Source organism: Emydura macquarii, unplaced genomic scaffold, assembly GCF_026122565.2.
Source record: "Emydura macquarii macquarii isolate MOO-44397 ecotype Brisbane River unplaced genomic scaffold, CSIRO-AGI_Emac_v2 contig_1253, whole genome shotgun sequence".
Classification (NCBI taxonomy): Eukaryota; Metazoa; Chordata; order Testudines; family Chelidae; genus Emydura; species Emydura macquarii.
The window spans coordinates 11,600,662-11,628,661 of record NW_027131390.1 but is presented as its reverse complement, the minus strand read 5'-3'; the positions used below and the strand labels follow the sequence as shown (position 1 = coordinate 11,628,661).

Genomic DNA, 28,000 nt, shown 5'->3' with positions numbered 1-28,000 from the left:
GAAGCTTTTAACATTTTAATTGAAAAATATTTACAGCAGATGTTAGAAATGTTATGTTACAATACGGATGTATGCAAAACGGTGCTGGTTCTTTATTTTGCATTTTGAGATTTTCCAACCTCTTCTGTTAATTTGCAGTTTGGAACTGTTCAGTCCTGGATTTTCAGAATGCTGCTTTTCTCCAGATCGTTCATTTCCTTCAGTATCAGGGCAACGTTGTACCTTAATTCTTGAAACTTTGCAACTGGCACCTGAAACATAAGATTTGTTAGAATTGTGACTCATCTGGCTAATCCACCCATACAGACAGAAAACATAGGTTCAGATAACAGTTTCATAGACTTTTAAGTAAAAGATTAGAGGCTAACAAAATGCAAGGTAATAAGAATGGCTGCAGTGGGTCAGACCAGCGGTCTATCTAGCTCAGTATCCTTCTTCCGAGTGGCCGGCGCCAGATGCTTCAGAGGGAGTGAACAAAACAGGGCAATTATCAAGAGATCCATCCCGTGGGCCAGTCTCAACATCTAGCAGTCAGAGGTTTAGGTGTCGACACCCAGAGCATGGGGTTGCGTCCCTGACTATCTTGACTAATAACCATCGATGTACCTATCCCTCCATGAACTTATCTAATTCTTTTTTGAAGCCGGTTATACTTTTGGCCTTCACAACATCCCTTGGCAATGAGTTCCATGGATCCATATGTTGTGTGAAGTACTTCCTTATGTTCGTTTTAAACCTGTTGCCTGTTAATTTCACTGGGTGATCCCTGATTCTTGTGTTATGTGAAGGAGTAAATAACACTTCCCCATTCACTTTCTCCACATCATTCATGATTTTATAGACCTCTATCAACCCACCTCAGTCATCTCTTTTCCAAGCTGAACAGTCCCTGTCTTTTTAATTTCTCCTCATATGGAAGCTGTTCCATATCCCTAATCATTTTTGTTGCCCTTCTCTGTACCTTTTCTAATTCTAATACATTTTTTTTGAGACAGGGCAATCAGAACTGCACACAATATTCAAGGTGTGGGTGTACCATGGATTTATATAGTAGCATTATATTTTCTGTTGTGTTTTCTCTCTCTTTCCTAATGGTTCTTAACCCTGTTGGCTTTTTTGATTGCTGCTGCACACTGAACAGATCTTTTCAGAGAACTACCCACAAAGACTCAAACTTTTTTCTTGAGTGGTAACGAGGTAATTTAGACCCCATCATTTTGTGTGTATAGTTGGGATTATGTTTTTCAATATGCATTACTTTGCATTTATTAACACTGAATTTCATCTGCCATTTTCTTGTCTGGTCACCTAGTTTTGTGAGATCCTTTTGTAACTTCGCAGTGTGCTTTAGATTTAACAGCTGAATGTGTGTTGGCCAAATCAACCATGTGACCATTACAAAAAAAATCATTACATTACTTCTGTGCAGGAAATCAGTCTGGGAATACAGGGGTGAATGCAACATATTCCCAATCAGGCATTTCCACTGGACAAGCTGAAGTATCCCATTTCCCTGAGGGGGCCACACAGCCAGAAAAGCAAAAAATATAGGAGTTTAAAAAGAATACAGGAAAGGAACAAGACAAGGCAGGAGAGGGTAGGGAAAGAAGTCTATGGACTGATTTATTTGGGGGGAGGTGATTCTGTAGCTTCTCATGGCTCTGTTAAAAGCAGCACCATATAATTTTAACAACATCAGTGAAGAGAGGAAAAATAGTTAATGAATTACTATTTTTTCAGGCACATATGGAAGTTGTGCTGTAGGAAGTGAAAGTTGTGTGTCCTGTTAGGGTGCTTTTGGCAAAGCCAAGGAATTTCTATAGAGAACATCAAGAAATGCAGGGTTAGCAATGACTAACAGGAGAGCAAGCTTCCAGAAAACACCCACTGAACAAAAGGAAAAACGAAAATTACAATAAGATCCATTTGCTAAAGCACAATATACAATAGGTGCTGCAGATTTTAAGGCTGGCAACAGCATTTTGCAGATGCCAGTGTAATTTGAAAGAATGCGTGAGCTGGTGACGGGACTGCTCAGTCCCCAGGAACTGGGAGAGTTGTGACACTGTGACAAGTAGGGAGGAGCGGCTCTAGGGAGTGGGCTGCTGCAAAGTGGGCCTTTTGAAGGACTGGGAAGAGGGTAAAGGTGGTGAGCCCAACTAGGCCACATCAGGTCAATCAATCATGATTTAGTAAGTTACGTGGTGCTTTGCACTATATTTGACACAGGTTTAGGCAAGCAGAAGCACACCAAAGCTGTGCCGATTATAAGATGCCTTTGTGGCTCTTCAAGGCAAGGATGCAAAGGAATCTTTGGGGGTTCCCTGGCGGCGCTGGGTTTTATGTGCCCCCGAGACTCACTTCGGTAATCTTACGACAGCACAGGAAGTTGGAAAAACCCACATAAACGGAAAGCAGGGCTGAAAGATTGAGCTCTTGGTGCCAAGAAAACATGGTCCAGACTGGGTACACCAATCCCTTGTGACGTTCCAAGACCAGGGTATCAGCTTAGGAGAGCATTTCCAAACCATGCTTCTTCTGTGTATAGAGAATGCCGAGTGTTCATAATGGCCTGATGACTACGACTGGAAGTTTTTTGCTATTTTCTATTTAAAACTATTGGCAAAACAGCTCCTGTGCATGCCTATAAACGTATCAGTAGCTTAGAGAAATCAATACATCCAAGCCCAGGATCTATTCTCAAGACTCCTCTTACTCTGCACTAATAGGAAGAAAGGGTGGGGCCAGGGATACAGCATAGGACTGGAAGTCAGAGAGACTTGGGTTCCAGTCCCAGCTCTGCCACTGGCTTGCTGTGTGAACCCAAGCTCTCTGTACCTCATTTCATCTCCTAAATGGATATTATTTATTATCTGTATTGCCGCAGTGCCAGGCAGCCCTAGTCATGGACCAGAACCCCACCTTAAGGACCATAGCTGGAAAAAGGACTATGCAAGGGCTAAGTATTGCTAGTTTGATCAAAGGAATGTACCTGGAAAGCAGGTATGGGGACATACTTATAAGCTGTGAGAAGGGAAAACTGAGGCAGTGGGAACTTCACAGCAAAATCAGAGCAACATGAGGACATGCTGTGAGATTATAGCAACAGGTCTGCCCTCTGCAAGGTACCATATAGTAAACCCAGATCTACCTAAAGAGAATTACCCATCCCCTCACTCTACTCCCATCCAGATGCTATCAGCACATGAAAAACATGAGAGTAGGCAGATTACTTTATGACTAAGTCATCTTAACTAACAGAGCAGTGTCAGAACCAGATGCGGGAGAAATGTTCCACTGCAGTGGATGATTAGCCTGCACTTCATACAGCTGGAAGGCATAATGAAATCTATGAAGCAGCGAGGGCAGTCCATGAAAATTGTACAATGCTGCTCAGCACTGTAAGAGACTTTTCCTTAAGCACTTTGAAGATCACATACTTCCAAACATCAACACACTGGACTATATGGAGGTAACCCAGCAGTACAGGAACACCATCCAGTACAAGCCTACCGAATGGAGAATTTCTAGTGAAAGAATATCCTTCAGAATTGCTTAGTTGACCAATGAAACATTCCAAGTGTGCACTAATTTTGACACTAGCTGTGGACAATAGAAGTTACACTCGTTTTAGACCCAAAGGATCCAATGTCAAAAGAAGAAATACTACCAAAAAAATTACATTTGCATTAGTGGCAGAGACTTCCAAGCAGACCATCCAATCTCAAAATATTTAACATACGTACTCTTCCCTGACCCCCAAAGGACCACAACCAAAACTGACATGACAACTATCTTTTCTGGTCTCAATTAAACCCACTCATGGAAATTCAGACTTAAGCTATTACATTTTTTGTCCCATCTACACAAATTTGATACATAAGTTAGTAAACACACAGACCACCAGCTATTAGAGTGCCACCAGCAACATGGAAACTCTATGCAAGAGATTTTTGGAAACCAGTTTCCAGACTCCTTTTTCTGCTAGTGTGACAATAAGAAGAATAACTTACATTTTGCTTTTTAAAATTAAAAGTTTTAAAAAATGTCAACAAGTTCACACACTTTGGGACTTTAAGGAATTCACATCCTGTTTTTAACCACCATAAAAACCTGACACTGGCCTCCACTATGCACAAAAGCAGCAACTTTTTATTTTTAGAAGCAAGACAATGACTCAAGAACATCAAATATATTTAAAAGCAAGGTTGTATTTTTTCAATAATTTACATTTTACAGTCTCAGCCAGAGAACTTTCAGACTGTTTGGATAAGTATTAGAGGTAAAAAACTCAGTCTATTCATGTTCTGTAAATTGGAAAGTAGTTATGGCAGATAATGCCTTAGGTATAATAATGCAATTACATTACAATGGTGTACTATTAAGGCAGTTATGAAAAATGTGGCTGTAAGATTTTATATAAAATACACATTCAGATAGCATTAAAAACTGAACGCTGGCTGTATTCCCATTTCCCCCACCCTTCTTCTAGAGGTGAACAAGAAGGTTAAACAAAGTTTTCAGATCCCACTCACTTAATAGGATGTGTTTTCAAAATACAACAAAATATATGAGAATCAGTTTCTCCTTCAAGTTATCTTCCAAGCTGAGGTTTCTTTGTTCCCTGCTAGTTAGAATCCTAACAACCAGAGGTATAACCACCAAAAGTAAAATCCGTTCATCAGATCCATGGGCTGGATTAGAGATAAGCTGCAGAAGTGACTACTTATCCTGGCTGAAATGTACTAGGATGGCTTACCCAGATGTTTCCATGCTCCAAATAAAGATCCTTGCAGCCTATGAATATTTCTACAGGCCCCAATGGATCTTCAAAAGGGCATGTGGTCTGGCTAAAACAAAGGGCATTGAGTCCATAATTAACTGAATTGCAGGTGGTATAGACACTACACTCCTTAAATCTTGTCTTCACTACAAAATACTATTGTACTAGAACACTGCTGCGAAGAGATTGATTAGGATGTGGACCATGATTTTGCACTTGGTGTACATAAGGGCAATTCATGTTCAGCGTCATGTCAGCCCCATCATGGTTAAACCTTGAGGCTTCACCATGACTAGTTGACATGATGGAGATGACTTAGCCTTGTCTCATATTCATGGTCAGCATTGTTAGCTAATTAGACTATTCACAGTCATATTCTAACATGACATTCACTAGTGAAGTGATGCCCTTAGAAAGAATAACTCAGTGGTTTTTAAGCTTTTTTCATTTGCGGACCCCTAAAACATTTCAAATGGAGGTGCAGACCCTTTTGGAAATTTTAGACAGTCAGATCACAGGCTGAAAACCACTGGAATAACTGATGTACAGTAACCACCTTAGATGCAAAGACCCTGGTAAAACAGACAGACAAATGTGTAATATAGGTCTGCTAATGTCAAGGTCTTACAGCAAAGGCTAGCCAAGCAGGTCATTAAGTAGGTTGCAGACTGATGAGGCTGAGGCTATGTCTACATTACAGAGCGACTGATGCAGCTGTGCCGCTGTAGTGCTGCTAGTGCAGACGCTCTAATCCGACAGGCGTGCTCTCCCATCGATTTAATTACTCCAGCTCTCCCAAGCAGCAGTAGCTTTGTAAGCAGGAGAAGCTGTTCACAGCGGTGCTTAGATCGGTGTAACTTACGTCACTTGCGGGTGGCTTATTCACACCTGAGTGACATATCTTACACCAACGTATTCTGTAGTGTGTACATAGTCTGTGAAACCTCACCTCAAAACCAAAACAGTTAAAGAGAGCCTACAGGCCCAGCTAGCCTCACCCTGCTATACCTGCACCCAATGCCAGGCCTGCAGTGGGACGAGAAGGAGAGAACCTGGCACAGAAACAGTTCAGGACTGACTGGCGAAGAGGCAGGAACTAGCTGCCTCCCTGCCTGAGGGGAGCATCACTAGTAGCCTGACAGCCACCGGGGATAGAAGCACTGCATCCCTGACTGGGAGACAGCCGAGAAGACCGAGCAGCACCCAGCAGTGAGTGAACAGAGTGATTTAATTATGGAGACTGTGGGGTTCAGCCCCTCTAATCTTACACCCTCCTCACCCAGAGCGACCCGAGGCTGCGGCTGGATACCACAAAAGGTCTACGAGGGAGCGATATTTCAGGCAAGTCACTACAGACCGTTCAGACTATAGGGGCTGCACTCCAAACTGCAGACTCAGAGGTAGGAAGTTGCCCTGGGCAGTAGACTTAGACTGTCTGCCAGGAGGATTCTGACAGTGTTTCTCCACACAGGGCCCTGCGCTGGGAACTCAGAAGAGAGGGAGGGCCCAGGTCCCTCTATCACACCTCCTTAAGGAGTGAGGCACCTTGCCAGAAAAGCCAGGGGCTGGAAGTCAGGCATGCCATCCACGAGCCCGTCCAGCCTTCCGAGCACCCTATTACACAGGCACTTCCCAGAAATCATCTTTTCTAAGATCTTGTGATTAAATTGGAAGGTTCATGCAAAAACTGCACCCTTGTGTCTCACTTCACTTGGAACAGACTAATTATTCAACATGAAGAAACAAATCTAATCTTTACCACTGCAAACCCCAAGGAGCCAAGTGAGGGCAGTGGCCTATTAAATGCTGCCATACCCATTGTGAGACTAAAAAGTTCGTTCCACAACATGAATCTCCTATCACACATTTACAAAGCATAGTATCGACCATCTGTGAAGTGAGAGGAATTCAGCACCTGATTGTGTAGTAAGTGTCATGTTCTTTTCACTTAAACGACACACATGCATTGTGCCACAAAATGTTGCGGTCCCCGCCTTTCTTTGTTTAACAACTAGGTGCCAGCAAACACAGCTTGACAGAGGGGTTGGCAGATCAAAGGGCATGCAACCTTTCTGTGTGTGCAATATAAGAATGTTAAAGCACTGTTCTTTTGTGGAACAATCCTTTGGATTAATTATCTTGGTCTGCCGGTCCAAACACAAACATGCCCCAGCTAACAAGTCACTCTGTGTGCAAGTTTGGGGAAGAAGAAAACGAAGAAGTGGAGAATGTTTGTCTGCCTGAATAAAGCATTTTGAACCAAGAGACAGATTTACCCCCAGATCTGGTACCACCTATTGGAGGGGCTCTGACCACGTGCAGAAATCCTGCTCACGGCCAGTTCCGCAGCACCCAGATCTAAGTGGCAGGTGGATTAGGATTCAAAATGAGATATGCTGCTTGTGCATGGTGATCTGCATGCACTGAGGTAGACCCAGCCATCAGATCTTCTTGACAGGATGGCTCCACCTTAAAAAAGGTGCAGAGAGTTGCATTGCTGACTGCCTTTTGGTGTCTGATGTCCGCTCTAGAAAGAAAAACATTGAACCCTGAATCCAATTTGGCAGTTAAGGGAAGGAGGAACTGATTTTCCAATAGATTTTTGAAAATAATTTGTAACTTTCAGTTGTGCTCATTTATTTGGGTATAGTGAAATTCACCCTTGTGCAGAGGGTTAGTACAAAGTCTATGCACCACTTAAATCCCAGGCGAGACCTCAAAGTAGGGTTTAAGTGGAGCACAGCCCTTGCGCTGAACTCTCTGCACAGGAGTGAATTTCATCCTTTGTCAGGTAGCATCTTAAAGACTTCACAATGCAGCAAATCACCGTTAGGCCTTTTCCAAGCAGCTTTATGTTAAGTCTTTATGTGAAACAGTTTTCCATGTTAAACACAGTGACACTAAACATTTAATCCAATACCTGACACACAACCTCCAGATAACTAACGTATGAACTGAAGCCAAAAGCACTAAAAGGTGAACTACTCATGCAACACAGTAGTTATGGAGGGCAGCATTCTATTACAACGGTTAAAAGTACAGACAAGTTCATGCCATTTTTCTGGCAAGGCATTATGTACGATGTCAAAAAGAATGCCCCTGCCTAGTTTGAAGTAACAAAGGCACCAGAGCTTTCTGCGCTCTTTCGGGAAGCAGGACGTGTACTAAAGACAAAATGAATAAAGATACCTGATAACTATCTTCTGCGGCAAAAGTAACAGCCTTAGTGGTGCATTTCATAAATTTCCAGCCATCAAAAACCATTGTCGTGTTTTAAGATTAAACTTGATGATAAAACTAATCATCAGAAATCATCATTAATCATCAGAAATTATGCAATAGTACTTTGGAGTGATTAACATTTCTTTGGAAAACAAAGTTTCAACACAACATTCCCAAGAACAAGATATGAAATTATTTTGTCTGGAGTTTTGTCATATACTGAGTGAGGCTGCACAGAACTCAAAATATTCTAAAGAAAAGAAAAAAAAAGCCAATGAAAATAAATTGTTCATGAAAGCTTTAACGTTTTTAATAGCAATTTAACTTTCTAAAAAGAATATAAAGTGGGTCTCTCTCTTTATCCATTAGGATAACAATACTTACTTCAAAGCGATGAGCTGTCCCATCCGAAAGTTTCAGCAGCATTAAAATGGATGGTTGCAATGCACGGGCCAATGAACTGAAATTATTGACATTATTAGTATTAAAATAGTACGCATTTGCAGCGCTATGAATATAGCATTATAAATTAATTCTTTCAGGTGTCAGAGAGGTCCTATATAGTCCATATGAATAATTTCCAAATATTTCAATCAAGCATTCACATTTGGCCGAGCAGGAAATTCAGAGGAACACAAATTAACAGAGCCCTATCAAATTCACTTTAATATTGAGGTAGCAGACTAAAAAAAGAGCTTTTGTATTTAAAAGGAAATTTGTTCAAACTTGGAATCATTACAGATGATAAGCCGAAGTCAACTCTGGTGTAATTCCACTGATTTCTGTGGAGATACACTAGGGATGAAAACAGCCCAAATACTGTAAGCAAAAAAGAACCCAGCCTATCTTCCTATGTGTCTTATGCCAAGCAGCACAAAGCCACCGTGCCCTAATGTGCTAAATGTTTCCATTCCTCCTGTGCTCTAAATTGCTGCCCCAGCTGGGGAATCAAGCTCTCCTGGAAACTGAGCTAAATTTGTGGCTTGCTATTTTATTTCAGAGTCTATTTGGTGACCCGAAGAGTGAGAAATGAGTCATCTCTGTGCTGCTTCCATCGGTGGAAGCTGCCAAAGCCAGGTCAGATGTTGACAGGCATCAGAGCTGGAAGTCTGGGATCACTCTGTTTCCACATCTCTTAAGCAGAGGTGATCACCAGATGATAAACAAGAATTCCTGGGGGGAGGGGGGAAGGTGGTGACTGGAAAGGAAAATAAAAGGGAAGAATCCATAAAGTCGAAGGCACACTGTTCCTGAGTTGTTTGGAAAGAGTCATGAGGCTATTATGGGGCCCTCAAGGCATTGAGGCTACAGTTATTTATCTGCATGTTTTGCTCTTAGAGAAAGAATTTGCAGTGTACTGGTACCTGAGTGGAACACAGCTCAGGGCACTTCAGTTGTACCTACACCCTGTCTGCTTTGTACAATTCAGTTCTGCCAGTGGCTAGTGCCTAACTTCCTCCTCACTCGGAGGAGTTGGCTGCCCAACTTATAGTTAAAAGTTGCTGGCTTCCAACAGTTTGCTGCCTCTATGGATGCAGGGTAATGTCTCGAGCAGACAAATGCTGTATCTTCTCTGGCTGCATTTTGGCCAATATCGCCCATTTTGGGTTGCTACAGTGCACCAGACCAATGTGCCTCTTGATTTGTAAAGGACATCAGTGAGACAGCAGGGCCACTGTTGGTGGTGTGCCAGTGTCTCTTTGAATGAAGGGAGGGAGACAGCTTCTCAGTGATGCACTGGGCCACTGCTAAAGAAATGATCTTGATCCCAGCAATCTCAGCTACTGACTGATATTGTATCTGCCTCTTTTGGGAAAGATTACCAAGAAAGTGTGGCCAAACAGCTACGCCAATGCCTCCAGACTCCATATTGCCTTCAGTCCGGTCAATCTCGGTTCCCTCTGGACTGAGGGACAGAAACTGCATGAGCAGTAACTGGTCACTATCTTCTCCTGGCTGCTGGTCCCAAGGGGCAATTATGGAGGATTGTTTCTCCACCCAAGGGCTCTCTCATGTAGGATACGGCAAAGGTTCCGATCTGTTGCCTCTCTTAGTCAATGTGTAAATTAAGCTGTAAGGAGGGTTAGTAAGGAGACAAGAGCTGCTGTGTCTACAGCGTGCAGATACTCCGCTCCACTCTTCTCAATCACAGTTGATCCCTCTAATAGACCTGAAAGGATAACCCCACATCCACAGAAGACTGGGGTACGGAGGGTGGCTGGCTGACCAAGGCTCAGTGCAGGTGAGACAGAGATAATGTTAGAAATTTGGGAGAAGCAGTCAAGTGAACTGGCTTGAGTTCTAGCTCCAATGTGTGCTGGGGCCATTATCTGTAAATCAGGTGTGCAGTTTAGACTGCAGTTGGAGATGCAGGTAGCAGCTGTGTCAGAGAGCATGTTTTCCCATCTGCTTGGTAAGGGGAGTTTGACCTTTAGTTTCAGATATGGATCATGATACACTTATCCACTCCTTTGTCACCTGGAGATAAAGAATGCCATAATGCACTCTACTCAGGGCTACTCCCTGACACCATTCAGAAACTGCAGCTAGTTCCAACGCTGGCAGCCTGCTTACTAATAATATACGCTGGAGCTCATAGTACTGGTGCTCCAAGAGCTGCACAGGTTGCCTGGGGGCTTCTAGATGAAAGTCAAGGTGGAAGTCTTGGGTTTTAAGGCCATAAATTGATAGGCACAGGTTACATGAGGGACCACCCCTCCCCTTAAACCATACAACCATAGTTGCAGTCAGTGGAGGGGCTAGAAGTGGAACTCCTCTGATACAAAAGGAAAGGGAAGTTTCCTTTTCTTCCATGCTTGGCCTGCCAGAGTCCAGATTTATCAGCCTTCTCCATAGACTTCAAAGTTCGTATTTCTTTGTGGCATTTGGGGACGGTGGTTAGCTGTTACATGATGTAATCACATATTGGATTGGATTACAATTATGGGCAGCTGGCAGGGGACTAATTAAGTTTATTACTGTGCATTTTTAAATATTGGAAGGGGTTCACAGAGCTTGGGAAGGGAGCTATTAGCATGGATGTTTTAGAAATCAAAACAAACAACAGAAGGCATAAAAATGCATGACTGTATTAACAAATGATGCAAGCATTTCCAACAGGCTGATTTTATGTAACAGTAGCCTTGTATATAATCTGATTTGTGTTACTCAAGGTTATCTCCATACCGTACCTTTTAATATTGCATGCAAATCTCTCATCGTGAGATATATTTTAACATTGAAAAGTGGCACAGCAATTAAGGTTTAGATTTGGGAAACCTTTCCACTGGCCCTGCACACTTTTATTCCTTACCTGGTGGATATAGCCACATCCACTCTCCACTTGATGTCATTAACACTTGGCAGCCTATTTCCTTGTTTCAGAGTTGTGGCTTCAACAACAGGACGTCTGGAAGATAAACCAGAGAAGGGATATTGTAATGCACATTGCAAGGCCAAAATCGAAAGGGAAAAATATCCCTCAGTACAAACACATTTTCCTTCTGCGTCCGGCATCATTCACAGCAGTCCAAACAAATGAAGGTCTTTTAAAGGGACTCCATCTTGTGCGCAGACTACACACATGCTTCTCGCCTTTCGTTGCACTTTTTAACAGAGAATTTATCGAGCTACAGAAGGTAATTTCAGTAAACTGAGGTCACATTAATGTTCTGCCAAAGGGTTATGAGAGAGACCCGAGTATTGTAATTGGAATCAGAATAATACATAAGTCAGTGATGCACAATTAACAACTGCCAATATACTTTTATCTCCATGTGAGGCCAGCACTAGCAAACAGGAAAGGAAAAGGAGGGTTTAAATACAGAAATTAGGATGTGCCAACACCCTTCTCCCCAATGCCCTCCATAGCTGCAGCAGAGCACGCCTAATGTCAATTAGCATCAAATTTTAAAAAAAGGTAATTTTAACAGCAGGGAGCAGTCTGAAGCATGCAGTAAAATGTCATCTCTGTGTTCTTGCTAGAGTATGTAAAGTGGATTTGGATTAAAGTTCCTTATGTAATGCTCACAGCAAGCCCCAGCATGGCTTTATTGATTTTGCCTAGTCTAATAAACAGAAATTTTGGCTTCTTAGACATCGTCTTTTGCAGCAAGAGTCACACATGCTGAGTACAAGTGTTACGTTTCTATGAGAAAATGCAGCTGATGGTAATTAAACTTCAGATGCCTGACAGTTTTTAAAATTTTAATAAGCATCTTAAACTCAGGGTAAGTAAAGAAGCCAAAGGTGATATAAAGACACCACCACTCCCATCCCTTTTTAGATAGTTTTTTTTGAGTATATCTCCAGAATGAGGTCATTCAGCGGGCCTGCTGGGGAGACAGTCTGAACTTTGTGTTACTTTTTTTTTTTGGGCTAAGCTTCTTGTGCCAGTGGAAGTTATTTATGGTACATTTCAAAGCTACTCCAGCCAAGGGCTGGACGATGCTTGACATAATCTAATTACATACTTTATTTCAGAACGGATTCCTCTTTTCACAAACTAGGATACATTCTGTGGATGGTCTAATGGCTGTCCCTACTCAGATACAGGCGTACCGTTTGCTTGGTAATCTGCTTCTAATTTGTCCAGAGAAATCAGCAATTATACAAAGGTGTGTAACACTAACAGGCTACGGTAGTATGATGCTCTCGTGTAGACCAAAAGCAAAAAAAAGAGTACCACGGGTTATTTTTAGAACTGAGAGGCATCCCTGGTAGTGTGGACAAAAACAAGAGCAGAGAAAATAGATCAGCTGGCTCTTACCCACTATCAGCCTGTGGAGAAGAAGTAGGTCAACACAGCTGGGTGCAACCATGAGGAGTCAGAACCTAGAAATGAGCATTAGCAGAACCCTGACAGGATTAAACAATATAAACATGCCTTTCCCTCAATGGTGAGCTGCCGCAAGGAGCTCGCCTCGAAAATATCCATGCTGCAGTTCCCTGCCTTTGTACATGTCAGTCGGTGGAAAACACTCCAGTCAGGCAGTCGAATCTTGGGGGGAGAGGTGGAATGGGAAGGCTTTTCCATTTTCTAGGCTAGGGGCGGTTGGTGTTAAAGGTTTATAGGGCAAACAAATAGGCTGTGAAAAGACTTAGCTTCTGACTCTCACTTAGAAGTCACAAAAACTCTTGGTCAAAGCTTAGACCTTTAACTTGGTGCTGAACTGAGCACTGAATAACACCCTCTTAGGAAAAGGTTAGGATAGATATTGATAGCTATAAACTTCTCTCTGCAAGATAGTTTCATTTTCAGTCAACCCCTTCTTAACCCTCTCTACCTAGTATATAAATGCAGCTGGAAGTGGAGAAGCAATGCATGAGAACACAGCAAAGATGGGAGAACACACAGCAGCCAAAGTGAAACAGAATGCGGGCATTGGTGAGCTGAAGCGTTTATTCAGACTGCAAACTAAGACACCTCTGACTTCATAGAGTCTTCACTGCTCCTGCAGGGACTCTCTCCAAAATTACGGTAATTAAATAAAAAAAAATGTTGGTAAAAAGTGCCCATCAGTGACCCCAAGTATTCTCAGTACACAACACTGCACACAGAACTGTCTGGGAACTTCTGAATGAAGGGACACTGGGCAAACTGGGATGCACCACGTTACACTTAGGGCATAATGGTATTCATGGCAAATAAGAGTGTCAGAGAACTCTAAGCGAAGTCCATTAAAGCAGGAGAGCAGAGTTCTGGAACTGTCATTTAATGTGCAAAATTGTGTGGATAGGCCAAAATGCCTGGAAAACCATAAAAATGAGGGGTCAAATGTTTATCTGATATGGATTCCCCTGGGATATATAGTTCATATGAGTTCTTAATTAAAAAATTCTAATACTTCTCACTCCATCCTAGTCATGTACTTAGAATGACCATACATACATTTATAATTCATTAGGAAAATGTAGGATTAGTGTTAGCTCATGCGGCAGATTTGCATGAAAATGAAACATGGTCCTACAAGCCTCTCTGTTCTGGTTCTCAAATGTGAAGCCAGATTGCATTGGATAATCACAGCTGGAGTTAACTTGTTTGAAATTAAAAAAGCTAAATTCTCTAATACAATACTGGCCTGGATGACAATAGATAAATCATGCACATTCCACCCTCCCTTCACATGTCTCTCCATCGCCAACAACATTTCACTTGGCACCTACATCTAACATTGTGTAATTCAGACAGAAGATTACAAAAAGGAAGAGAGAGGATAAAATCCATGCCTGCTCCCAAGAAGTCTGTACTTTGAGCAAAGAACCTAAACAAGGAAAATTAATAATATTTTGAATTTTCTCATTTATTTGGGGTGAAACAAAAATACCGAGAACAAGGAGAAAAGAATTACATCAATAACCACTCTGGGCTTGATTCTGCCAGGTGCAGGTACCCTCAACGCTCCGTGAGGAGCACTCTGCACATGCAAGATCAAGCCATTTATAAATATGGGGAGAGGTTAAATAAGGGTAGAGGATCCATCTGGGAGAAAGGACCCTGCAGAGGGAGAGAAAAATAGGCTGCTCTAATCCTCCTTGATTTGATGTAGCACACTAATCTATTAAGCTATCAGGTACATGAGTTCTGACTAGTGCAGCACCAGCTATTAACCCTTCTAGAGTATCATCAAATCACCTGGATTGAATTCTCAAGTCAATTTAATCATAAAGCTGGATGACTGAACTTGATCTAGGAAAGCCTCTAACAATTACAGCATACGGCAAGGTATATGTGGTTAGACTATCAATGAAGCTTGCTAATGAATATGCTCTGTACAATGCAAGTTATAGCAAACAATGATAAATAATCATAGAAGTGTAGGACTGGAAAGCACCTCAATAGGTCATCCAGTCCAGTCCCCTGCACTCAAAGTAGGACTAAGTAATAACTAGACCATTTCTGACAGGTGTTCGTCTAACCTGTTCATAAAAACTTCCAGTAATGGAGATTCCACAACCTCCGTAGGCAATTTGTTTCAGTGCTTAACCATCCTGACAGATAGGAAGTTTTTCCTAATGTCCAACCTAAATCTCCCTTGCTGTGATATATGCCCATTGCTTCTTTGTCCTATCCTCAGAGGTTAAGGAGAACAATTTTTCACCCTCCTCCTTGTAACCACCTTTTATGTACCTGAAAACAGTTATGTCCCCCCCACCACAGTCTTCTCTTCTTTGAAAAAATTGGGTTTGTTTAGTTTAATCTTCCCTCATAGGTCATGTTTTCTAGACCTTTAATCATTTTTGTTGCTCTTCCCCAGACTTTCTCCAATTTGTCCACATCTTTCCTGAAATGTGGCACCCAGAACTGGACACAATACACTGGCTGAGGCTTTATCAGCACGGAACAGAATGATAAAAATACTTCTTGTGTCTCGTTTACAACACTCCTGCTGATACATCCTAAAATGATGTTTGCTTTTTTTGCAACAGTGTGACACTATTGACTCATCTTTACTTGTGATCCACTATGATCCCCAGATCCCTTTCTGCAATACTCCTTCCTAGGCAGTCACTTCCCATTGTGTGTGTGTGTGTGTAACTGATTATTCCTTCTTAAGTGGAGTACTTTGCATGTGTCCTTATTAATTTTCATCCTATTTACTTCAGACCATTTCTTCAGTTTGTCCAGATCATTTTGAATTTTAATCCTATCCTCCAAATCACTTGCAATCCCTTCCATCTTGGTACCGTCTGCAAACTTTATAAGTGCACTCTCTATGCCATTATCTAAATCATTTATGAAGATATTGAACAGAACTAGACCTAGAACAGATCCCTGTCGGATCTCACTCTATATGCCTTTCCAGCTTGACTATGCTCCATTACCTTATCGGGTACTGAGGTTAAACTGACTTGTCTGTTATTCCCCACGATTTCCTTTTCCCCCTTTTTATAGATTGGCAATATATTTGCCCTTTTCCAGTCCTCTGGTATCTCTGCTGTCTTCCATGAGTTTTCAAAGATAATTGCTAATGGCTCAGTTATCTCCTTAGTCCCCTTGAATATTCTGGGATGTACTTCACCAGGCCTTGCCAACTTGAAGACATCTAACTTGTTGAAATATTTTTTAACTTGTTCTTGCCCTATTTTAGCCTCAGATCCTAGCTCATTTTCACTGGCGTTCATCGTGTTAGACATCAGCTTGCTACTAACCTTTTTGGTGAAAACAAACAAAAAAGGCATTTAGCACTTTTGCAATTTCCACATTTTCTGTTACTGTCTTTCCCCCCTCATTGAGTAATGGACCTACCCTATCCTTGGTCTTCCTCTTGCTTCTAATCTATTTGTAGAATATTTTCGTGTTACTCTTTATGTCTCTAGCTACTAGTTTAATCTCATTTTGTGCCCTGGCCTTTCTAATTTTGTCCCTGCATGCTTGACTTAATTTTGTCCTTACATACATAATGTTTAACTCTTACATGGCATTTCCATCCGTTGATCTCAATGCACTTTACAAAGGAGGGAAAGTATCATTATCCCCATCTTATACACAGGGAAACTGAGGGACAAACCCCAAATCATTCTTCCAAAGAAACTGCTGGCCTCCACTGTACCAGATTACTCCTGCTGGAATTCTGTGCCACTGTGCAATGCAGAATTTGTGCGAAATTAATGTTCCCTGCAGAATTTTATTTTTTTACGCAGAATTTGTGATTGCCACCAAAATGCTTCCTTTTTCTGTTTTTGAGTATTTCAAATGTATTAGTTATGTGTACACGTAATGTCTTTGCTTGCACATGAGTGTGAACCCACCCCGCTTCACTCCCATCTATCACTGCACCCCACAGCACACCCGCCCACACCTGGCACGGGGGCGCACATACCACCTCCAAGATGAAGAGGTGTTGGCTGGCGAATCATGTACCTGACCCAACCGACACAAACGAACACACATCCCGACACACACACTCTACCCTGGGTCTCCCTTCCTCATGCTAACCACATGCTGTCCTACAACTAAACTACTGCTAACTCATCAACCTCCCTCCCACTACAGTGGTGTGACCCCAAAACCTCACAATATACATAGAAGCTTGAACTTGGACAAGACGTGAGACAGACACAAAACAGTCCTTAATGACACTAACGCCCTTTGGCCAGGTCATTTCGGTACCTTTGTATAAAATACTTTTGTATAATGACTTTGTTTAAATGAAATATTTAATTTTACTGAAACAGAAGATAACTGTCTACAAAGATACATCAAGTTCTGTATTAATATGCCAAGTAAGGAATCTATTTGTCAAAAAACATTTCCTGAATCCTTTTTTGTCGTCTGTATTGTTCCAGACATACTTGCTGATGGGTATTTTGAAATAAATTATTAAAATAATTGAAATTGGTGTGATATATTGTGTTATTTTGACAAATAAAATATGCAAAATGTTGCAGAATTTTAAAATATCGTGTGAAGAATTTTTAATTTTGGGGCACAGAATTCCCCCAGGCACAAACAAGATCTGGGATTTCACCACTTGCCCTCAATTGCAGATATACTAGTTGAGATTTTCAAGGCATTTCAAGAGATTCAGTTACAACATCCTCTATCCAAGCAGTGCAATGAACTGTACCTAAATTCCCTGCACTGTTTTGAAAACCTCAACCATTATTTGAATTGACCACAGACATGCATGTGTTCATCATGGAACAGTGCATAAAAGTAAATATGACCCTGATTAATACAGCTTACAATGTAAATGATAGTACAGACCAAACAATCATATCAAGCAGAAGACAGACAAACTACATATATTGAAGACTGAACCTTCACTGGGGGTTCAGGGATTTGGGGGGAAAAAAAATTTAGATGTTCAATATTTGGGATAGTGGTGAGACATCAATGAAAGTCCCTGTGACAGCAGCATGCCTTGAGGAAGGGTTTAAATGTGGCACGGAAAGCACCTTGCTGCACAGAGGTATACTCTTGAACAGTCACCTTACGTAGAATCAGAGTTATAGGGGGAAATCCTGGACTCACTGAAGTCAATGATAATGTTGCCATTGATTTCAATGGGGCCAGGGTATCACCCAGGATTCTTTAGACCAACAATTTTCAATCTGTGCTCTGCGGACCCCCAACTATGTCTAAGATTTCCAAAGGGGTCTGCACCTCCATTTGAAATATTTTAGGGGGTCTGCAAATGAAAAAAGGTTGAAAACCACTGCTTTAGACTTCTGATGAGAGCATGAAAATTGATTTATAAAATTACTAACCTGTTACCAAAGACTACACTGGCAAAGTCCACGATGAACTCTTCTTGTATCCTTAAAGAAAAGGTCAACAATAAAAGACAAATGTGTAAGTATTCTGTAACCACAGATACACACCCTTCTCTCTCCAAGTTATGTAAACCATTATATATCTCAAAACAAATAGTTTTATCAAGTTTTTACATTTTTCCTCAAAACTGCCAACAGATTTTAAGTAATCACTTAGGTACAATCAAACTGAGAGGAACGCAGCCTAACAGGATTCCATTACCATTTATAGCAGGAGTTTTAGGAACTCCATTTCACCTTTCCCTCCTTCCTTGTGCAGTCTTTATTCTCTAAAGCAAATGGCTAGATATAGCAAGTGGAATTTCAAAGGTGCTCAGCACTGATCTAACTCTGTTCCTGGTGAAGTCAATGGGGATTTTACTAGTGTCTTTAATGGGAGCAGAATTATGCCAATGCTGGGGGCTTTGGAAAATCCCAACCAATACCTCTTTTTGATTTTACTTCCATCTTAAAGTTTGAGGGAAAAAGAAGGAAAAGATTTGCAAACAACAGCACCTCAGAAATTACATGGAATCTCTGGAATAGCTCAGAGCACTTATTAAAAAGCTGCATGTTACATGAAATGTGCAATATTATTAATCATTCACATAATGCCTTAATGCACAGAGCAATTGTACTAAAGATCAGAAAAATCAGGAAACGTCCCTGGCCTGAATGGCTTATTGGCGGGATAGAAACAAACAAGAACAAGGTAAGAATTTATACAGAGCTGGGTGTGGCCACTAGATCTTGAATGCTTAATGGAAAAGGTGGATTTTAAATAGTTTCTTTAAAGGGAAGTTTGATTTACATTAGTGGGGAGAGTATTCCAGGCATATGGAAACACATGGGAAAAAACACAGAGAGGGGGAAGTGGGCAAGGGACACAGAGGAGTGCTTTTCTGGTTGTGTGCGCATCTCCTTCTCCATGAATGACAAAGGTCCTACAATACAAACACTGCCTAGATTCTCTGGGCAAGCATTTCACCTGAAACACCCCAGCAAGGAACAAGGTCCCATATAGCAAACAACTCTTCCTAGCTGCTCCTTCATAAGGGCTGAACAAAAGGGACCTAACAGTACTTATCAGCGCACTGCGTTTATTACCTAGTGTGGATGACTCAAACACGAGAGGTACTAACACCACCTTTGCAATTGAATTATTTTTGCAATTCAACTTTTTTTCAAGAAACCAACAATGTGCAGTCACTGTCCCTGACTCAAGCAGCTTACATTTAGTGCAGTCTTGGAAGGAAGAGATCAGACACATAGTGCTGAATTAGAGACAGTGTAAGTATCTAGCAGTGATCATTTTTCAAAGGATTTGTTGAAAAGAATGTTTCAAGAAGGGATCTGTGGGACAAAGAGAAGGCTGTGAGGACACCGTTATCCAATGTTACTGGACAGTGTGCTGGCCTGAGCTACAAAACCACTAAGTATGCAGAGAAATATTCACGGCAGTGGTCACAGCCTCACTCCTCCTGGCTTAGCAGCTTCTGTATTGCCAAATGAAAGGTGAATTTGAGTGCCTGTGATTCTCTCTGCCACCAAGAAATGTATGCCTGGAGAAAACCTGTATGTTGTGATACTGGATGACAACTAGAGACACAAACAACAGTGATACAATCAATCCTAAATTGGCTTGCCCTCCCCGCCTCCTTTACCTCCACTAGAGCTATTGAGGAGAAGACCTGTGGTAAGGAACTAAGGACCATAAAAGTAGCTGCCAAGATGCTGAGAGTTACAGGATCTTTGCCTGTCTGATTCCAGCCAAAACAGTTTTCAGCCTCACTGAAGGAAATTGTAAAGGATATGGGAAGGCAAATGCAAATAATATGGCTCAAGCCCATAACCTCTGGAGGAGAAATGATAGACAACTTGCTGTCTCTCTGCACTGGCAGAATAGCATGCCTGACCAAATTCTGGCAGCTAATCAGTACAAGAGGGTTGTAGCTCAGCCAGGTACATGTATTCTTCATGTATGTGGTCATGGTGCTGATGAGAAATCTTGGCCCAATAACCAAAGCCAGTTGATGCAGATGGAGAAATTTCTTGGATAAATAATACATCCCCGTGGGAGTGAGCATGGGTTTTGTCTCCAGCTCTGATATGTTGTGCAACAATACAAATTCATTTCCCATAAGAATCACTGGAGTTGTGAAAAGAGCCAACACACCTGAAAAATAACTTTGAAAATCTCTCTGCACGCCATTGTGACCAGAAAGATGTTATTTACTCATTTAAAAATCTAGCCTCAAGGTGAGCAGAGACAGTGATTTAAAGAAAAAAAGTCATCCAGAGAGGAAAATGCTAAAAGACATCTCCTCTTAATTTAACTAGCATATCAGAATCTCATGAGTGTACCAGACAAGACTACCAGTGTAAACTTCTAGGTCTGAGGGCAGCATGAATGTACAGGCAAGTGAACTTTTATGGCTAACCACATTATCAGCACCAATGAGGCATGCGTATGGTCACTCCCATGTACTTTTTTTTTTTTTTTGTTAGTAATCCAGGTCAATCCTGTAACAAGAGTCACCTAGGTGGAGTAATGAATGTGGGGAAAAGGGTTGGTAACAACATGATTTATCTATTAATGGGAGGGGGAAAAAAACTTTACAAGTGTGAGGCAAAGGCATTGTGGTCAACTGGCAAAAGCAGGGGACTGGAAGTTGGGACTCCTGGATTCTATTTCCAACTCTAAGACTGACTTGAGATGCTTTGTAAAGTTTCATTTCTCAACCTCAATTTTCTCTGTACAATAGGGATAATATTTACCTACTCACAGGTGGCATGGCGGTTTTATTATTTCTTGAGCACCTTAATGCACTTTTTAACGTACCACAAAAAGAAGACAATGCTCATGCCCCATTTGAGGGCAGAAAGGCAACCAAGTTCAGACCTAGTACGCTAGATGTTCAAGGACTGGAAAGTCAAATATCCAAATGGTACAGATTTTTTTTTTTTTTTAAATATGGGATAATATTGACAAGGCTTCTCAGAAAAATGCAAAGGAGACAGGGCAATAGATTGGCCTAGAATGAAGATGGAGACTGTCTCAAGCAGTGGGGGTAGTAGCATGGAAGGAGACAGAAAGATGAAATGTGGACAGGATACAAAGGGGGTGGGGGGGCTAGGCAGGAAGCTTGGATGGCATTAGAGGATAACTGAGAGGTCAGCAAGTCCTGCTAGTGACTAGGATGGGATTGCCAACAACCTTGATGAAAGTGGCTCTGATGGAGTGAAAGAGGCAGAAACCAGAACACTGAGGAACTAGGAAAGAGAATGTAAAATAATTTGAGATCCTGGTACAAAAGGCACTATACACAGAAGCACAAAATATTAAAACAAACAATGCAGGGTACAGGTTGCATTTTCTCTTATTTCTCCTATTTCCATGTTCAACAACACACCACGAAGATCACAACTGTGCAGTGAGGATTGGCTTATAGATCTGAACTTCTATTCAAAGATAATATCTTTGAATAGACTGATATGGATTTTGACTAAGTCTTTGTAACAAACGTTGTGCTTTGCTGGCTAATTAGCACAAGTGATCACAGCTAAACAATGCAGTAGGCTTTTCATGTGTGTTATATCATTGTCCTTTCAAAGCAAAAAAGTAGGACAGTTCCTCAACTTCTGAAATGTTGCCACTGTCGTAGCAAACATACAACAACAAAATGTTGCACAGTGGCTATGCGCGCATAGATCATATTTGTATAACCTACATTAAGGAGTAAATTATGCTGTCTCCCCAATGTGTGAAATTTACTGCATGAGTTAAATACCAAATCATATCTTATACAATGCCTGAATAGTTCTCCTGGCTTCACCTGACCTCATTATCAAAATATTACATGCAGATTGCATCTGAACAGAACCGTGTTACGTTACACTCATTTCACACAGCTCAGTTGATATAATGGTAATAATCGAAGTGGTAATCAAGCTCTTTTAGGAAGGGGGTTGATGGATGGAAGGGGTGAGGCAAGGACGAAGTGGCAGATTAAGCTTTGTGTTATCTTGCATTTGAAGGTTTAATTCAATCCTTTAGAGAGTTCTCTCAGCAGGTCCATGGGTGTGATGTTGTACTGATAGCTCTGACATTTAAACACAAACCAACTCTGAAGAATTGTAATTTTTTTTTTTAAAAGTTAGTGTTTTTTGAAAGCTTCTGGTCTGAAACCCTGGAGCCCCAAATCCTCTATCTACAGAGCAGTTACAGTCAGACAGCAGCAACACAAGTTCCTTTATACCACACTTTTTCAGTGTGCCTCAGCCATGATCTGGAAAAACCCTGGCTATGGTGGTGGCTAATTTTACCTTTATGTTCAATCCCTGGAGTCTCAACACTGACGGCCAATCATGGTGGTGCTTTTGTGATGAGGTTACTTGTTCATGGGAAGCTGGACTGAGACCACCAACTCATTTCACAAAGGTTGTCACTAGATATTATCAACTTTTAGATTATACTGACTTGGACTGGCTTTCAACTGGTGACATAAAGGAGACTGGCTTGAGAAACTGGTAATGAGACATAGAACCTCTCCTCTCCCCCCCAAAGAGCAATAACATTTAAAAGGCTGATGACAGCAGCCAGTTCCCCTTCAGGGAAGCAGCTGTACAAAAACAGTTACAGTGAGCAATTTAGGTTAAATAAATGGACATACCTAAGATCCCGTAGATCTTCCTTAAAAACCTACAAAGACAAGGAACATGCAATTTACATACTGTAGACTTGAAAATTGATTGCTCCTGAAAACTGATTGTATTCTGAGCTAATAGTCCTGAAATGGCAGAATGGATGCTGGATCTAAGTGACTTCAGAGCAGAAGTCAACATTCAATGGGACTTGTGCACCTAAATCACTTAAGGTATAGTTATATTGCACATCATAGGCAGCAGCATGTATGGTATGTGCAGCTACCTGCCACAGCGAAAGGCAAGCTGTGTTCACAGTGTGATGTATAGCTACTTGAATCAGTGAGAGGCACTGGCGGGGGCGGGGGGATTGGTAGGCAGCAGGGAAAGGCTCTGGCGGCAGGACACTACCCTCCTAAAAACAGCAATGTAGATGAAAGAGGCACTGCTTAGACATGTAAAGAGCTGTATAGGGTAATTACCCACAGGGTTCAGGTGTCTTTACTATACTTGCCTAAACAGTGCCTCACCACTATTTATACCTGAGATAAGGGATGTGCAGTGTATGTAATCTACACACTGCCATAAAGAGTATGCTTTGTAGATGTACTCTTAGACACATTTGAAAACTCTACCCACTGGTTTTAAGAAGAACTTCTGTCATTCCATCTTTATTAAATATACATGTTTTTCCTTTGGGATCATTTTGTGATCTCTTGAAAACATATTAGGGGTGCTTGTTTAAACTAATAGAATAAAACAAAAGTTGCAAAAGAGAAATTCTGAGCACTGAAGAAACAGCCTCACTATAACCATTATGATGAGAAATCCCTTGACACAGAAGATGCCAGGAAGTTAAAAATAGGCACATTTAAAATAGAAAATAAAATTAGACAAAGGAAAAACATAAGTTAAAATTAAGCAAAAGATAAGGGAAACAAAGTAAAAAAATCATAAAGAATAATGAGGGGAACTGAGACAGAGAGATTAAGTGACTTGTCCAAATTCACATAGAACCTGTAGCAGAACCAGGAATAGAACTCAGGTATCCTAGCCATAAAATTATCCTTCCTCCAAGATACACATACAAAGAAAAGGAGGTGTGCAGCACAACTTCACAGGGTTTTTTCTACGCATATACGAATGGGTAGTGTGCAAAAAAAGTTGATGGGAAAATAAATGACAAATTACCAAAAAAGAGAGAGACTGCTACAATATGAAGACAAATAAAACCGACAGGCACAACAATGCAAGCTGCTGAAGTAGAAATGGATGCAAGTCTTTTTCATAAACTAAGCTTTTCCATAAACATCTGCTGTTAATGCAGAAGTATCTTGCAAATCTGTACTTCAGGTCTTTTTTTTAAAAAAAAAAAAGAACAAGATCAGTAACAACAAATGGGTTCCCAGCAGAGATCCTTCTACCAGTTTCACCTGACCTTTTCCAGTTGTGCTACACACCCCTGTATGCAGAGATTTATGCAGTAATTTTCAAGTGACACAACCTTAATTTATCAAGGTACTATGCACTCTCAGTACTTACTTCTTGTTTGAAAGTGGATATGGGAAGCCGCAGGGCTTCTCTGAGAAGAGTATACATGCCAGAGATGAGAGAAGTGAGCTGCTCTTCTGACAGATCAGCACTTTCTGCAATTGCCCTCATGGATTCTTTGCAATCTTTTCCTTCCAATGCACTAACAACAACTGCAACAAGAAATCAACAGAATGCTCCTTTAAAATGGGGAAAGCACAATGTGTGTGTGGACATTATACACATAAATATTTCCATAATTTTGCTTGGATGAGGAGGCTGGTGTTTCTCCCCCGTATGCATATATCACTCCATGTCTTTGTAAACAACTGATTGTCCACCAGGTCTGCTGTGCAACATTTTGCACACAAAGCTCAAGTTGATGGAATAAGAATTACATTTTAAAATGGAACTATCAGCAACAGTTGGGGAGCTTGATTCGCTCAGGGAACTGGACACGGGATACAAGCACTTTCATCGTTAGGTCACCAGTTTAAATCTGACATGGGTGTGTAGTGACTGAAAGTCATGCATGTCACAAGTCTGGCTGGTGGTCTATCTACTTTAGGATTATCTGTAACTCTGACACCTGTTTAGCAGAAGCAGGACTGAGAGAACTAACTTGCTTCTCATAAGCTTTAGATACCACAGAGAGTCGCAAATGACACCTGGTTGCAAACTCAGCAGAGAGGTTAAAGATTGAATGGAAATAGAGGTAAAGCTAAACTCTTACTCTTTTCAGCTGAACGCTCTGGGTCACTATCAAGACACATTTCTGGAGCAATTTGCACTGTTGCTGATGGTGCAATACCAGCACCAAAAGTCAGCTACTGTCAGCTAGTACAAGATTTCCCACACCGTCGGAAAATGACTCAGCCCAAAAGCCGAGGAATTGTCTGTAAAGGAGAAGGGGAAGATTCCTTCTTCACTGAAACTGCCTAAAAGAGTGACAATTAGTATCAATACTGATGATGTTTTCTCTGTTAATGTCTGTCTAGTAAGTGCGCATCCAGTCTAGAAAAACAGGTTGTGTTTTAAAACATATTAGCTAGTTGTGATCAGCCCTAGCAGGGGTATGAGAATGGGGGGCAGGTGGTGAGATCAAGCTAACACATTTTTAAACACAATTTATCCAATCTACACTAAGTGCAATGTCTTGTTTAAAACTGCGTCAGTTACAACATATTAGCTAATATGTATTAAAACAACCTGTTTTCCTCATTTGGACATGACTTATAAATTGGACTGAGATCAATAATCAAACAAGCAGCCACATGCCAACAAATGATCCAAGAAGTGAAAGGTTCCTGTTCTCATTTCCGAATCCTATGAATATTTCTCTTCAAATCCATATGATTTGTTTTATAATGTACATTACACCACCCTAAAATGCATACTGATTAATCCAGCACATTGTAAAGAACAAAGTAGCTTTACTGGGTTGACTGGAATGCTGGTAACCACTTTATAGGAACATTTCCAGTTGATACTTTTTGAAGACTGACTATTGATTGGTAGGCAGCATGTGCAGTGGACCCTGAAAGTGACTCACATGACTTCTCTACACTTTAGTTTCTCCATCTGTCAAAATGGGAGAACACTGAGTCCTAAAATCCCTTATGAGGTAGGTAAATTAAATGCGGATTAAGATCAATGAATGGAACAGGCTGTATAAGTGCAAACATTGTTTTCAACATGAAACATTTCGTCACACATCCAATGAGTCAGGGCTAACATGCCATTAGTTTATGCTCTCAGACTTACATTCAGGGGAGCTCGTAATCTTTGGCAGGATAACCTTGAGACTCTGGTTTATGAGATTTCCAAACCTTCAACTCAGGGGATGTATGTCATAGCATATTATACAGTATGATATATAAACAAATTCACCACACCTTCCAAGGCTGCCAATCCTTCAAAGGAATAATAGCTTGTAGTACATGTATGCTCACCAGCATGTCAACAAGAGGAAAAGACAGGTAAAGGGAGACTTGTGCTAGCTTTGCTTATTCTGAAAAAGTCTGTTTTCTTTGATTGTAAGTGAAAATTAACTAACAGTTTGGGAAGCCAATGGAAGATTGTTTACATGTTCTAGTAGTTTATGCATTTTTGAGAGACTGTTTGCTCCACCTACAGTAGGGAGGATGTACTGCACAACGAACTTACCATGAAATCTTTATGATCAAGTTAAACCAGTATGGGATTTAGGGAGAAGTGGAACATCTTTCTGGTGTTACTGTGGTTTCCTAATCTCCAGTCTTCCCTCAATAACAGTGGGCTGAACAGGGCTACAAATATGGATCTGCTTCCAATTTTACTTGGCTATCCAGTGAATCTGCCTATTTGTCATTCAGTCGCCTACGATTATTACATAAAAACGAGAGTTCTGTGGCACTTTAAAGACTAACAAATTTAATTTTTGTAGGCATAAGCTTTCGTGAGACTCAGCTCACTTCGTCAGATGCAGAGGTAGAATGATCATTACATAGCTGCAGATCTAGCTTCAGTCATGAGCTGGCTGCTCCATTCTCACCCCAGTACAGTGGCACGTTGAAGATCCCTAATGCCAACTAGGGCCAGATCACAATCTAACAGCTGTCTCCTGTCCACTCCTTGTTCTTCCTTCTATTTTATTTTGTATTCAGGCTCAACACTGGCAGTGACTGGTTTGATCACAAGAAAAAGCATGTGGCTTTTGGTGCCAACAATTGTTTAGAATCCACAACTGAAGTGATGTCGGTTGGATATGAGCAGTTTACACCCCACCCCATGGTGGGAAGAAGGGATGCAGGACCGGGGGGGGGGGGGGGGCAGGATCCCCTGCTCGTTGGTGGAGCGGTGCCGGACCCGGGGGGGAGGAGAGGGGAAGGGGATCAGGGCCTCTCTGCCCCTTGAGGGGAGGTGGGGCAGGACCCCGGAGGTAAGCCAGGTCTCGCAGCCCAGGGGGTGCGCTGCAGGATTCCGGGGGGGCTAGGGCCTCATTGGCCGTTGGTGGGGGGGGCCACGACCCCTGATCGTTGGGGTGGGCGCAGAACCCCCGAGCCCGTTGCTGCCCGTTAGGAGGCCCACGCAGAACCCCCCCCCCCCGTGCCCGTTGTGGGGGGGGGGCGGCGGCGCAGAACCCACCCCATGCCCGTTGTGGGGGGGGCGGCGGCGGCGCAGAACCCCCCCCGTGCCCGTTGTGGGGGGGGGCGGCAGCGGCGCAGAACCCCCCCCGTGCCCGTTGTGGGGGGCGCGCGGGAGGAGCCCCGGCCGTGCGGAGGCAGGGGTGGGGGGGGGGCAGCTCGGGCCCGAGGCCGGCCGTACCTGTCAGCAGGCGGCGGAAGGTTTCTGGGCCCAGGCCCCGCAGGGCCCGGACCATCGCCTCCACCTCGGCGGGCAGCCGGGCGCCCAGGAAGCTGACTCTGCCCAGGCTGCTCTCGCCATGCACCGGGTGGGAGTAGGGCGGCGACCCGGCCTTCCCGGCGGCAGCCATGGCGGCCCGAGCGCCCAGGCGGCGGCTCAGTCAGCTCCCAGCGGCCCGGCCGGCGGCGGGACTCCGGCCCCTGCGTGTGCCCAGCGCTC

At 42.2% G+C, this 28,000-nt stretch overlaps 1 protein-coding gene across 1 annotated transcript; it reads right to left on the bottom strand.

Annotated features, from left to right (window-relative positions):
* Nucleotides 1–28,000, bottom strand: COMMD5 (COMM domain containing 5). The gene is made up of 7 exons (XM_067548150.1): nucleotides 27,743–28,000; nucleotides 24,449–24,609; nucleotides 22,936–22,964; nucleotides 18,218–18,268; nucleotides 11,319–11,414; nucleotides 8,390–8,465; nucleotides 1–251 (listed from the first exon to the last, which is right to left on the bottom strand). Exons 1-7 carry the CDS (start codon nucleotides 27,909–27,911, stop codon nucleotides 150–152), a joined length of 684 nt encoding a protein of 227 aa, XP_067404251.1. The 5' UTR covers nucleotides 27,912–28,000; the 3' UTR covers nucleotides 1–149.